This window comes from Festucalex cinctus, chromosome 12 (genome assembly GCF_051991245.1).
Source record: "Festucalex cinctus isolate MCC-2025b chromosome 12, RoL_Fcin_1.0, whole genome shotgun sequence".
Classification (NCBI taxonomy): domain Eukaryota; kingdom Metazoa; phylum Chordata; class Actinopteri; order Syngnathiformes; family Syngnathidae; genus Festucalex; species Festucalex cinctus.
The window spans coordinates 18,833,379-18,847,006 of NC_135422.1; the positions used below are offsets into that span (position 1 = coordinate 18,833,379).

The window sequence follows — 13,628 nt, forward strand, 5'->3', positions numbered from 1 at the left end:
TTATCTGAGGGCCAAGATGGCGTCGTAGGATTTCCCTGTGCGGCACAGCTGCGCGTCGCGGAAGCCGCTCCGTCGGATCAAGCCGGTGTACTCGGACGGCGGACGCTCGCGGCCTTCCGCCTGCACCAGCATGTTGAGCGAGAAGAGCTGCGTCTGGACGGGGCCCCGCCGGCTCTCCAGCAGCGTGGCCTCCACCAGCAGCACGCCGCCACCTAACCCCCCAAAAAAACAACAACAACAACAACAACAAAAACTCAGGATACAATCAGTGTTATTTTAGTAAATGAAAACTAACAAAAAAAACTAAAATTAAAATTCAAAAAACTATTTCGTTAAAGGAAGGCTCCTTTAATTTTACATGTATGGCTTGATTGGCAGTAAATAGTTAGTATAGCTACGAAACATGCATAAGAGCTGAAGAATACACTCCTATATTGATTTATTTAACTTTTTTCAACATAGAAGTACTTCCGTGTTGCAACGCCCCCGAGTGGTGACGTCACTAGTGTGTATACTCGCTTGGGGAACAGTAGTTCACGCAGACATAACAACGAGGAAGACACAAACGTCAGTTATGCCTTACTGTATTGCAAAATTTTGCAAGGCGTCGGCAAGGAAAAACCCGCGAGACCCCCCCCCCCCCCCCCCAAAAAAAAAAAAAAAAAAAAAAGCTACTTGAGTAGACAATGGTTTGTTTGCTAAGTGCTGTCAACCTCCCGAAGGACAAGCAGGCGTGCGCGCAGCGAACATTTCAGGCATGAGGACTTCGAATATATGTTACAATTTGAGATGGGGTACGCCACACGCCTAATACTAAAGCCCAACGCAGTACCGAGTATCTTTAAAGAACCAGACGTGGGAAATAATCAAGCCGATGGAGGAGCCGCAACTGCTAGCAACACGGAGCCTTCACTCTCACAACAGCCGACACAAATCGAGGTCTTACTACGGCCACTGAAAGATCTCGGAGAAGCGAAGCAAATTTAAAGCGAAAGGTAGGCATGTTTCGGGGGTGGGGGGGCATTGGTTATTATACTGCACGGACTGTTTTATTTCATAATTCATTTGAAGGTGGCCAACGCAGGGGCACGTCGGCACGTTACCGTAATGCACAGTATTAACAATCGTTGGGGCGGCTGGCTTGACTTCGTCTTTTCGAGTGGCGGCTGGCCTGACCGCAGTGGGACGCTACGCAAAAAAGAAAAAAAAAACAGCTAGGGGAGGTTGGGTGCTGTAACGACGATACATTTAATTTTACTATTTTTTCTTTTTCCTGAAATATTTCGTCAGTTCCACACGTTTTGCATTGCTCGTACTGTGTGTCACTTTACCTGTTGGATATTTGCTCCTCCAAGACTTTTCTTCTTCACATCTTTCATCGCAACCAAAGCTATCCTGAGAATGTCTATTTAGTATTGCCATGTTGAATGTCTGATGTTCCAGGATGCAGTTGAGATTGTCCGCAAGGAACCGATCCTCGAGTTCTTTCATTTCCAGACAGCACACATTCATTAGCGGATTGTCCATTCCTGCAGCTCCCGCACGAGCACCACTCACCCCCCCGCCTGATTCACTCGTTCGTCAAAGTTTATTTTGTGCCCGAAAAGACCATCTGGCGCCACAACTTTCACATCCAAGGCAGACTTTCCTTCGGTAGTGTTATTTTGTCGTGTTGGCTCGAAGCGATAAGGTTTAATCCTTCCGGGTTTGACGCTAGATGCACGGCTGCGTTGCATAGTGCTTCCATAGTGTAGCGTTTACACACTAGTGACGTAAACATCCGGGTTATTTAGTCACGTGTAACAAACATGCCGGCGTTCGATTCATTTTAACAATGGTTTAAAAGTTATTAAATGTACATAAAAAAATAATCACGTCACCAAATTAATTATTGAAAAAGTAGCAACTTTTTGCTGCTAAAAATGGATCAATAAGTAAAGTGTCCCTTTAACGAAATAAAATAATAATGGAAATACTAAAAAACGAAAACTAATTGAAACTACGTTTTATATTTACAAAACTAACGATAATTATTTATAGCAAAAATGTCCTTCGTTTTAGTCTTTGGTGATTCATTTAATGAGTGAGCCTTTGGGGATGATTTTAAATGTGATTTTAAGTAAATTTATTTTAATATTAACCGGAAAAAGGACGTTTGAAAGCGTGTCACACAGAAGTGACATCATCTAGCAGCAGCCAATAGAAAAGCACCTTCAGATGATGTCACTCCCATGGTGTTTTTTTTTTAAATACTGCGCATACGTAATACACTTAAAAAAAAAAAAAAAAAACGAATAATTTAGTAACTCATTCACTCCCATCCATTTTCACTGAAACAATCCCCTTCGCTCCCGGTTGTTTTACTGGATTTTGACTGATTTTGCAATGTTCTATTGCTATAAAAACATGGAACCTACCAAAAGAAATATGAGAGTCTCTTCTTTAATCAGGAAAGTTTTGCAGCAATTAGCATTATAATATAGCTAACTTTCATCATTATTCACAGATCTGCTTAGAATTGTGGGGAAACTGCTTGTTTTCAACATGGCCCTGGTTGATCTCTTATACTCTGCTGCCACCCGCTGGCCGTTTGTGTAATAACTACCATTTTTTCACCTGTTCTCTGCAGTTGAGAGGCTGCATCAAAGCCTTTCTGTATGTTCTAGATTAAAAAACATAAAAAACGTCTAAATACGGCTTTGGGACACAATGCATTTAAAATAGAACCGATTTACACGTTTTTTGGCAGCAAATTAGTTAAATAACAAAAACTAATTAAAACTAACATAACCACCCTGAAAACTAATTAAAACTAACTAAATAAAAAAATAAAAAAAATAAAAATCAAAACTAACTATAAATGAAAAATAACCCTGGATACAATACAATACGTGATACACCGCATGCTTCACACCCCCACCACTAGATGGCACCAGTAGGGGCTAGACGAGCATCCAGCACCATTATGATCCGATGAATTACGACGAGGCCTCACCTGGCTCGCAGACGTCGTGGATCCTCTTGAGAAGCGTCAGACATTTGTCCTCCGACCAGTCGTGGAGGATGCGAGCCAGGACGTATAAGTGAGCAGCGGGAAGTTCACCGTGAAAGAAATCTCCTGAAGGGGGCAAGAAGAAGAAATATGTAGTTTATAATTTCATACAGAGTGGCATGTGGAAATTCATCCGTCACATAGTCAGGACTCAGGAGCATTTGTCCAGTCAGGCAAACACTGCAGCACCTCAAAAAAAAAAAACAGCAGAGGGTGCTATTTTTCTTTCAATGGACGATTCCTAATGTTTTGAAAACAACGGGTGTCAGCCTACCTCTTGTTGCAAAAAGAAAAAAGAAAAAAAAAAGGTGATTGACTACCGCTCTGGAATGTGAAGGTGTCGTTCTCCTGCCGGAAGTGCTTGGTGGCCATTTCCACGACTGCCGGCATGTCAAACACGGTGACGGAGGACGAGGGGTACGTCTTTGCCAACTCGCGGGCCAGTGCACCCGTGCATCCTGGGAGTGGTGGACAAAATGTGCACGGCAACGAGTTAGCGAATTTAGCAGTTAGCTTTGGCCGAACTTTTTCCTACCTCCGAGGTCGACGATGTTCCGGAAGCCGGCCAGGTTGAACGCCGTCACCATGTCGTGTCCGTCTAGCACCCACGAGGAGTTCATCCGACACATGAACTTCAGCATCTCTTCTTCGGACCTTACAAAAAAAAAAAAAAGAGGGAAGGTCTTCAGGTTCTCACATTCCCCTTCGGCCAATGGGAGCGCTCCAAAAAATGGTCAAAATTTCCCTACATTTTTCTTCATTTTCTTGGCAGATTGGCGGATCCCCCTCCACAATAAAGTTTAAAATTTTGTCTCATTTTGAGTGACAAACACCCTCCAATAATGGCCAAAATTTCCATACATTTTTATTCATTATTGTGACAGATTTGGCGCACCCCCCTTCACAATAAAGTTTCAAATTTTGTCTCATTTTGAGCGACAAACACCCACCAAAAAAATAGACAGAATTTCCCTACATTTTTATTAATTATCTTGACAGATTTGGCGCAACCCCTCCACAATAAAGTTTCAAATTTACTCTCATTTTGAGCGACAAACACCCTCCAAATAATGGACAAAATTTCCCCAAGTTTTTATTCATTATCTTGACAGATTTGGCGCACCCCCTTCTGCAATAAAGTTTCAAATTTTGTCTCATTTTGAGTGACAATCACCCTCCTGTCTTTTCAAATGATGAAGCAGCATTGTACACAAGCGTATTGCATTCAGACTTGACTTGACTTGACTTGACTTAGGGGGGAAAAAAACTCTTTTTTTTTTCTGACTAATTTTTGGGGGGAGCTTTGTTTTTTTTGGTTTTTTTGTGAAGTAAAAAAAAAAAAAATGTTCATCTGATTTTTTATGTTTTACTGATTTTTGGTCATAAAAATATCCTGAAAAATATATTCAGAAAAAGAAGAGGTAAAATTACTCAGAAAAACTGAAAAAAAAAAAATTATATATATATATATATATATATATATATATATATATATATATATATATATATATATATATATATATATATATCGGGAATTCCGGGTTTTCAGCTTAATTGTTTCCAGTTCCGGTTTGCGCCGTGTACGTCCCCACACTTGCGCTTCGGACTTTGTGCCACTCGGTTGCGCGTTCCAGTTGACGGGTGCGAGTGTGTAGTGTGTCTGTCTTGTCAGAAGCATTTAAGAGAGCTGAGACCCTCCCCTGCGCACAGCCCCCCACATCGGGAGGAGCGCGCGGTTGAGGGGAGGACGTGTTGGAAAGCGGCTACCAGTGGCCGGAAGTGGCGCTGATGTGTGGAAACCCGGAAGTCGGAAGTCATTAATAAATGATTGCGGTGCTACATGCTAACATGAACCACTTTTTTTTTTTTTTTTTTTTTAACATGAACCACTAACAAGGGTTTTCTGCTGTATTGCGTCTTGTGGATTTTAACTTATAAGTGAGAAGTTATGGAGATGGAAAATTAATATTAAAATATTGTTTTTTTAGGCACATGGAGTGTTTGGGTTTGTTAATAAGGCAGTTTGCAGTGTAATGGGATGCTAAGTTAGCTGCTATACTGTATATACTGTCAGTAGACTATTTTAAATGTTTCCTATATATATATATATATATATATATTAAGGGTGTCACGATTTCGATTTTTTATCGAAATCGATCGAAATTACGTCACGATTTCGAGCATCGAAATAGAAGAGAGGACACACGATTCGATGCCCCCCCCCCTCCCCCGCGCCCGCCGCCACCGCCACCTCCCAGGAAAGCAAATGAGACGCAGCCATTCAGCTACTAGCTAACGGCACTTGTTAGCTGACTTCTCCTGCAGTCATGATGGCAAGCGCGGACAGACACAGCAATGGTGCTTCAAGCCGCTCCCGCTTCTCTCGTCACCAGTTTGGAAACATTTTGCGTTCCCGGTGAGTTATGTCGACAACGTTCACGTTGTCGATAAAAAGACCACAGTTGCAAGATATGCTATGTGCGCGTACTGTACTCGGCCACGGTGTTACGCCCGGCTCGTCAAGGGGAAGGGAAGTAACACAATAACAGAAAATATAGAGTAGATAAACACGGGTCGACTTTAACATCTGAGTAGTTTTAATTGAAATTTCAGGCAGGGGTTTGACAAGGGAGTGAAAGTGGAAGGTGAACAAATAATAACCGCATTTGACAGAACTGACAGAACGGAGGAGAAACAACAATAACCAATAGGGGTATAATACACGGATACACAATAGCGTCGCGCTGGCACAGTCGTCCAATCGGAGTGTCGCGCTGGCACAGTCGTCCAATCGGAGTGTCGCGCTGGCACAGTCCTCCAATCAGAGTGTCGCGCTGGCGCATTCAAACTGAAGTACCATTATACGGGCACCAGCCGACACAAACACACACATACATACTAGGGGAGCGGAGCCGGCGGCGGGCCCGAGCCGCCAGCCGTAACAACGGGAAACACGACAAACATGACGGGACATTTACGCAGGCATCACAAAGATTTAGATTTATCAAATTCAACTAGAAGTGGGAAAACAACGGTCCAACCAACTATTTCATCCTCATTTACAGTGAAACTTCCACACACTTCAGCTCGCGCGAAACGCCAGATCCATAGGTCTATTTATAGCAGCAGACCTGCAGCCTTGGAAAACGCTGGATTCAAACATTTAATTAGTGTACTTGAACCACGCTACAGTATGCCCAGCAACTGTAAATGTTGGGATATAGTTTGTTCAGGCTGTATTTGTTCCATGACTTTGGATACAATATATTTTTTGTTGTTGTTGCACATTGCACATTATTTTAAGAGGAACGCACAGCACACTGTTGTAACCAAAAACAGTCAATAGATGGCAGGCACCCACTGTGACTTTTTGTTTTTGTTTTTTTATTTTTTATTTTACACTTCAGTAAGAACAAGACGGTTAACTTTATATTGTAAATAAATTCTTTGAATTTGATCATTCCTGCCTAATGTCAATTATCATATATTACATAAATTTACACAAAAATAATATGGAAATTGCATCACCTATATGTAGCCGATCTTTTGAAATAAGATTTACTGTACAATGAATAGAACCAATGATCATAGACTAGCCTTAGCCTACAGAAGCATATGCCTCTGTGTTATAGTGGGGGAGCGGAAAAAAAAAAAAAAAATCGAAAAAAAAATCGAATCGTGACCCCAAAATCGAAATTTAAATCGAATCGTGGAGTTGGCGAATCGTGACACCCCTAATATATATATATATATATATATATATATATATATATATATATATATATATATATATATATATATATATATATATATATATATATATATATAAAACGTGAAGGTGATTTGAAAAGCTGATCAATTGCCAACATTCGCCCGTGGAGATATACCTGTAAAAGGCTTGGAAGATCTCCTCGGGCGGGATGCCAAAGGTCTTCTGGTTCTGATTCTTGCCTTCCCTGTTAGGAAGAACAGGATGCAGTGAATGGGGGGGGGGGGACAAAAAATCAATTTCACGTGTCACTTTTCATGCACACCTGACTGCGTCCACCAGGTTGCTCCAAAGTGGGTATGTGTTCTGCGACTGGTAGACCGCGATGTCGTGCAGCGACTTGGCGCCACTTTTGGCCAAGTACACGCTGGCCACATCGGTGCTGCTGTAAAGAGCTGAGGCGACAGAAAAAGGACACCAGTTAGTACTATTACTAGGAGGGATGTAAGGATAACTAAAACTGCCACAAGACATCGTCATTTGTCATGTCACGATATTAAAAGCAGTGCATAAAAAAGGCAGGTTGAGTTCCATTTCTGCAGTTCTAGCACCCTCTGGTGGCGAGTTGTTTTTTTTTTAGTGCAGTTTAATTTTCACAAGGCATGCTTTGGCCCTTCTATGTTTAAAATCCACACTAATTGTCAGGTGAAGCGGAATGTAATATGCTTGTGAACCAAATCGATATGTGGAGGAACTCAATGTGTGAGTGCATAACTCATTTGCTCCCAAAAATTGATAAAATATGTTCTATTTTTTAAATATTTTTTTCGTTGCTTTTTTTTTTTTTTTTTTTTTACGCTAGAGCATACAGAAGGCTTTGATGCAGCCTCTCAACTGTAGTGAACTGGTGAAAAAAAAAGTATTAATTACAAAAACGACCAACAGGTGGCAGCAGAGTATAAGAGATCAACCAGGGCCACGTTGGAAAAAAGCTCAATATGATGAAATTAGCTATATGCTAAGGCTAATTACTGCAAAACTGAAACAAATAGAAATATACTTTTTTTCTTGATGAAAGAAGAGACTCTAATCTTTTTTTTGGCAGCTTCCATGTTTTTATAGCAATAGAATACAATCTTCTGTGGGCCTTGCAAAATCCAGTAAAACAGCCGGGAGCGAAGGGGTTTGTTGTTTCAGTCCAAATGGCTGCCAGTGAATAAGAAGTGTTATTACAGATTGTAGGTTGTTTATATGCATTGTTGTTATGTACAAAAGTACAGTATTGTGTGTGTGTGTTTTTTTTTTAAGTATGAGCTGTTTTTTTTTGTTTTTGTTTTACAATATTGTGACCTTTTTTTTTGTATCGCCAACCTCCCCACAGTATCGTGATAATATCATATCGTGATTTTTGGATATCGTTACATCCCTAGTCACTAGTGGTGATTAAAAACTGAAAAAATAAATAAATAAAATGACTAGTGGTGATGGTACTAGTCACAGTAGTGTTAGTAGTAGGCATAGTGTGGTTAAGTGTTGGTGGTCACCTGTCCCGTCCTCCGGTTGCATCTCAACATGGAGTATCTCGATGCCCACCAGGGCATCCAGCAGTCGCTCGGTTCCGTCCACGCTGGCGTGCACGGTCCGCGCTACCTGCTGGGCGCTCAACGCACACGGCGACGTCGTCAGGAGGTCGAAGATGCCCAGCTCGCAAGCGGTGAAGATCACCTAAAAGGACAGAAAAAACATAATAGAATAACCCATATATATGACAGCATAGTAACCGTTAGCGTCCTAGCAAGTTTCATTCAAAATGGTGTCCGACAGTGTCAAATTGGGATCAATTTGAGAGCTTTTTCTGTTCTTTGCTATTTGTGTATTTACTTTAAAACCAGAAGTAGCTGTTCCATTTGCTTTGCTACTGGCATGGATAAAATTAATATAAACCAACGGCTTAAAGTCAAATAACAATAGAGCCAATAAACTAATAGAACGTTGCATTTAAAGTCATTTCAATTGCCTTTTTTGTTTACATTAAAACCACATGTAACTATAACGATTTGCTCCAAAAAGCACAGCATGTAAATACTGACAGACCATGTTACCTTGGACACCCTGAAGCCGTTAAAGTACTCGAGTAGTTTAAACGGGTAGTCCAGCTCACTCTGCGAAAGATGCTCGGCCATGGCTGCTTCACAAAAAAAAAACAACAACAACAACAACAACAACAAAACAGAATAGGAAGATGACGGGTGGGGGGAATCACATGAAATGTTCCCAAGTTGTGCTTGAACGTGAAGGCGTCCTGAAGCGCTGTCCGATGATGGTTGGAACTGAAGACGCTGTCGGAGGACAGGAGGAGGAGGGGCTGGCTGGCTGGCTGACTGGGTGGCATTCAGCGCTCGTCTGAGGGCAGTTCCATGAATGACCATAACAACAGTGGCGCTGTCGGTCATCCTTGCTGTTTTAATGACGCAATTTTGCTCACGAAGAAGCGCGCGGGCTCGTTGGTTTCCAGCACTGACCTGTATATATGACCTGCTAGCCGATAGCCCATACAACACGCCAGTGCAAGCTGTTGGAAGTCACAGGGCGCCATCTCCCGAGCAGGGGGTTGTGCCGGGGTGGTCACTATTTTTTAACAATTAAAAAAAACAATTAACAAGTGGACTGTATGTGCTACTCTTTTATTGCTCGGTTCTTTAGACCTCAATATTAGATTTGGCAGAGGCATCTTTTGTTGAATTACAGTTAGAATTATTTAATAATAATAAAAACAAATCTACATACAAGTTTCCTCCTATACTAAACATCATTAAGAATATAATTTATCCATGTTTTTAAGGAAAGTTCTAAAATGTCTGAAGTCTTCTTGTTTATGTTTAATACATTTAAAACACCACAAATCATGCTACTTATAGTACTGCCTCAAATATTCTCCAATTTCTGGGACGAGCAATATGGCGGCCGCGCGACCTCAAAAGTCTTGGCCTATCTGCTATCTTGTCTTATTTATAGATTAGTGGTTTCCAGTACTGGTACCTTTTTATTTTTAACTTTAAGATTTCAATAGATGGATTCTTTTTACTTTAATTTTGATTTAGTCCAATTTTATTAATATATATGTTAATATAATTTGATTATTGTTGTGTTAGTTTACAAAGTACATGTCCGAACGTGGTGGTTGTCTTCATTTCCTGTTTTAACAAAGTTGCTAAAACATTCAAACACTCAGCATTAAATATTCATGTATTTTACGTTACAAAAAGGCTATAACACAAGTTTGTCGTGTCATATCTTATCTCTTCCTGTATATTCTTATTTATGAAATATTACATAAAAATAACGATTGAAATAATAATACCTAAAAATACTTTTTTTTTATTTTTATTTTTTTACTTCTAATAAAGACAAGGGGTGCTGCCATTTTTATTTCTTCTTTATGCACCGAAAAGACAGAAAAACAAAATGTCTGACATTATTAACGTCTCACTTGGCTCGTTGTCTCTCGGAGATGTGGGGCAGCGACGACTTCCCAGCATGCCTTGCACTCACATCTTTTGGTCTACAAAAAAGGGCCTCCGGCTGATGTGAGGCCAAAGTGACACGCGTCCCGTGAAAGTGTTCTCTTGCTGAGTTGCAATCTGAAGCAAAAGTATGACATGGCATAATTAATAATAAATATAATGTAGTATAAAAATAATAATAATTATTATTATCAGTTTATCACCTAGCGGGATGCACGCGTACATAGTCACACACAGACTCTACAATTTGGCTGTTCACACATACAACACATAAAAAATGGAATTGAAATGTGACATTTTCTTTAAACGTTTTTATTAATTTACTTTCTTTTTTGGTCTTTGTTGAGCAGAATGTCATATTTCTGGGACATGTTTGTGTTTGTACCTGCTTTTGCCACCAGAGGGAGACAAACACCACCTGAGTTAAACGGGATATGCCTCATGTTCGTGAAACAACGACAATTTAAAAAATTACCTTATTAAATGCATTATGGAGACCTTATGATAGATCAGTTTGACCATGGAATTGATTCATTTCCATTATCGTCTTTAAAAGTTATTTTCTTCTGATAAAATCGACATGTCATATGTTCCATAATACAATGGGACTTCCTGGGCTCCAGGTGGAGGAGTGGAACGGTCACTTGCCTCAAAATAAAAAATAAAATAAAAAAAATAAAAATAAAATAAATTAAAAAAATAAATAAATTATATATATATATATATATATATATATATATATATATATATATATATATATATATATATATATATATATATATATATATATATATATATATATATATATATATATGTATGTATGTATGTATGTATGTATGTATGTATGTATCGGGAATTCCGGGTTTTCAGCTTAATTGTTTCCGGTTCCGGTTTGCGCCGTGTACGTCCCCACACTTGCGCTTCGGACTTTGTGCCACTCGGTTGCGTGTTCCCGTTGACGGGTGCGAGTGTGTAGTGTGTCTGTCTTGCCAGAAGCATTTAAGAGAGCTGAGACCCATGGAGTGTTTGGGTTTGTTAATAAGGCAGTTTGCAGTGTAATGGGATGCTAAGTTAGCTGCTATACTGTATATACTGTCAGTAGACTATTTTAAATGTTTCCTGGGGTAAAATGTTGCCGGCATGCTAACATAAACTAACAAGCTGTTTTTCCGGTTCTAAGTGAAATAAATAAGTTAACATTTCTGTAGTTACAACGTTTGTTCAGTCACATTTCTCAGTAATGAATAATTACTGGCATTCCCATCCCACTTAACCCCCGACTGCTTAAACAATCTTTTTCATCCTTGTCCGTCTAAACAGAACATTGACCTGCAGTGACCTCGCTAATCCTGAGCACCGTTGTCGTCTCTTTTCCTGGCGGGATGCGCCCAAACACGGGCGGACTTTCAGGAAAGCTCGCACTCACTTACGGACAAGGTCAAACAAACTTGAAAACACCTCGGACGGGCTTCCATTCCCACTCGGAGGCTAAATTATTTCCGGGAATTGTTTGACAACTTTTTGGACGCCAGTGAGTCAGACTCCAAACGGGTACGAGCGTTCCATGGAAAAATGCCCACAACTGACTCGTTAAAGCTTTCATAACCAGCTCTGCATGTTTCACAATGTCAAAACGTTCAAGCGAGCCACTTAGGGAGTATTTCTTGAAAATTAAAATCCACATATAAGGATAAAAATAGGAAATCCCCAAATGATGCAAGGATAAACAACTGTGAAAATCTACACATCGGCGCATGTTCAACTTCTCATACTAGTAAAACCAGACGGGAACATTCCGTCACTACTGATGGACGCCTGTTTTGCTGACGAATGACGAGGGATACTAAGCCATTTTTGGCAGTCAAACATGAATATTTTGCCTATAATAAATTTGATATTTTTATTATTTTACATGTACAATTAGTACCTTTAAAAACACATTTTGCAAATTGCTGTCGACTGAAAATGACATCACAAGGGCTCAGGTAACCAATCACAGCTCACCTGCTGTCATATACTGTTATTTTACATCAAACAAATTATTAAACATTTTTCCTTAAAATAATGTAATTAAAAACAATAACATCCAATTTCTGTAAATTCAAGCATTATTATTTGTGATACAATGTTTACCGTATTTCCAGTTAATTTGATTGTTTTAAAATGAGAAAATGTTTTTAATTATTTTAATTAAACACTTAAAAACCCTGAAAATAAGGCACAATTATAATAAAACTACAGTTAAAAACTTTAATTTAATTATGGGAAAAACCTGTGTTTTTACGAAAAAGTAATTTCCCATTATTTTACAGTAATTTACTGGTGCCCCAGCTGCTGGAAAATTACTGTTTTTTTTTGTTTTCTTTTTAACAATATATATATATATTTTTCTTCAGTGTACGCATCATTAAAATAAAAATACCGTAAATCCTCCTAAAGTTGTGCATCAGAAAATAAAGGTAATCATAAAAACACCAAGATGAATCAATTTGTTATTATTCTTTTTATTAAACAAAAAGTACATGTTCAACCTATACAAAAATAAGACGGCCTGAACCTTTCATAACAAATAATAAAAAACACTATACACACACAATGTCACGCCGCCACCAGGCGTGGCGGTTCATGCTTTTATTTTTGTGTCTCTGTTTCCCGTTTTACTTTGAAATCCTTACTCTCCTCTCACCCCAGGTCACTTGCCCTTCCTGCCGCTCACTCATTACCGGTCCCCGCTCATGATTATCACCACCTGCCACCAATCAACCCACACAATAAAAGCCAGCTGCATTCTCCCCTCAGTGCCGAAGTGTCACCGTCAGTGCATGGAAGCGTCCTCAGTCCTTATGTCCTCGTTCATGTTGCCTAGCGTTGTTGCCTTGTTTTTGTGCCTTTTCCTCCCTTTTGGAGCGCCTTTAGTTACCCCTTTTGCCTTGAGCCCTTTTTCCTCCCTAGCGGAGCGCTTTCTGTTGTCCCCAGTACCTTTTGCCTGTTTTTTCCTCCCTAGTGGAGCGCTTTTTGTTCTCCACTTTTTCCCCTCCCTGTTCTCCTCTCAGTTTGAGAGGAGACCTTTGTTGGCCGGAAATAAACCTGCTGCCTTGGTGGCCTACCTTACGCCTGCGTCTGAGTCCTACTTGTCCTCGCCTTGTCAGTACACTTCGGCCAGCATGGACCCAGCAGGCACGGTCGAGGCCGCACTGCAGAGCCAGGAGGCCCGGCTCAACAACCAGGACTGGATCCAACAGACCATGCTGTCCCGGATGGAGGAATTGACCAGCCAGGTCCACGAGCTGGTAAGCCTTTCACGGCGTCAAGCGCCAGCTCCCACTGGACAGATTCCTCACCC

The 13,628-nt window shown here is 40.2% G+C and overlaps 2 protein-coding genes across 5 annotated transcripts in view; both read right to left on the bottom strand.

Moving 5' to 3' along the window:
- asmt2 (acetylserotonin O-methyltransferase 2) lies at window positions 1-9,214 on the bottom strand. Its single transcript, XM_077539249.1, has 9 exons — window positions 9,025-9,214; window positions 8,864-8,949; window positions 8,306-8,486; window positions 7,087-7,216; window positions 6,940-7,008; window positions 3,588-3,706; window positions 3,373-3,510; window positions 2,996-3,118; window positions 1-212 (listed from the first exon to the last, which is right to left on the bottom strand). Exons 1-9 carry the CDS (start codon window positions 9,212-9,214, stop codon window positions 1-3), a joined length of 1,248 nt encoding a protein of 415 aa, XP_077395375.1.
- A 70-nt stretch (window positions 9,215-9,284) lies between these two features.
- Window positions 9,285-13,628, bottom strand: part of tnfaip2b (tumor necrosis factor, alpha-induced protein 2b) — a 28,564-nt gene continuing 24,220 nt past the window's right edge. For 3 of the 4 annotated variants that reach the window (XM_077539959.1, XM_077539956.1, XM_077539958.1), the window contains exon 14: window positions 12,770-12,874. Coding sequence is in view for 1 of the 4 variants with exons in the window: in XM_077539957.1 (XP_077396083.1) it covers window positions 10,324-10,402 (79 nt within the window). In the remaining 3 variants the exon portion in view is untranslated. Of the gene's footprint in view, window positions 9,390-10,251; window positions 10,403-12,769; window positions 12,875-13,628 lie in introns of those variants that run through there. The other variant, XM_077539957.1, reaches the window with a different exon arrangement.

Bases quoted from the DNA above. Each gene is read 5' to 3' on its own strand.
- asmt2 (XM_077539249.1), bottom strand. From the start codon at position 9,214: ATGACCGACAGCGCCACTGTTGTTATGGTCATTCATGGAACTGCCCTC. The intron at 7,009-7,086 runs GTGTGCATGAAA...TCTTCCTAACAG, and splicing joins AACCTGGTGGACGCAGTCAG to GGAAGGCAAGAATCAGAACC. The intron at 3,511-3,587 runs GTAGGAAAAAGT...CACCACTCCCAG, and splicing joins GAACATCGTCGACCTCGGAG to GATGCACGGGTGCACTGGCC.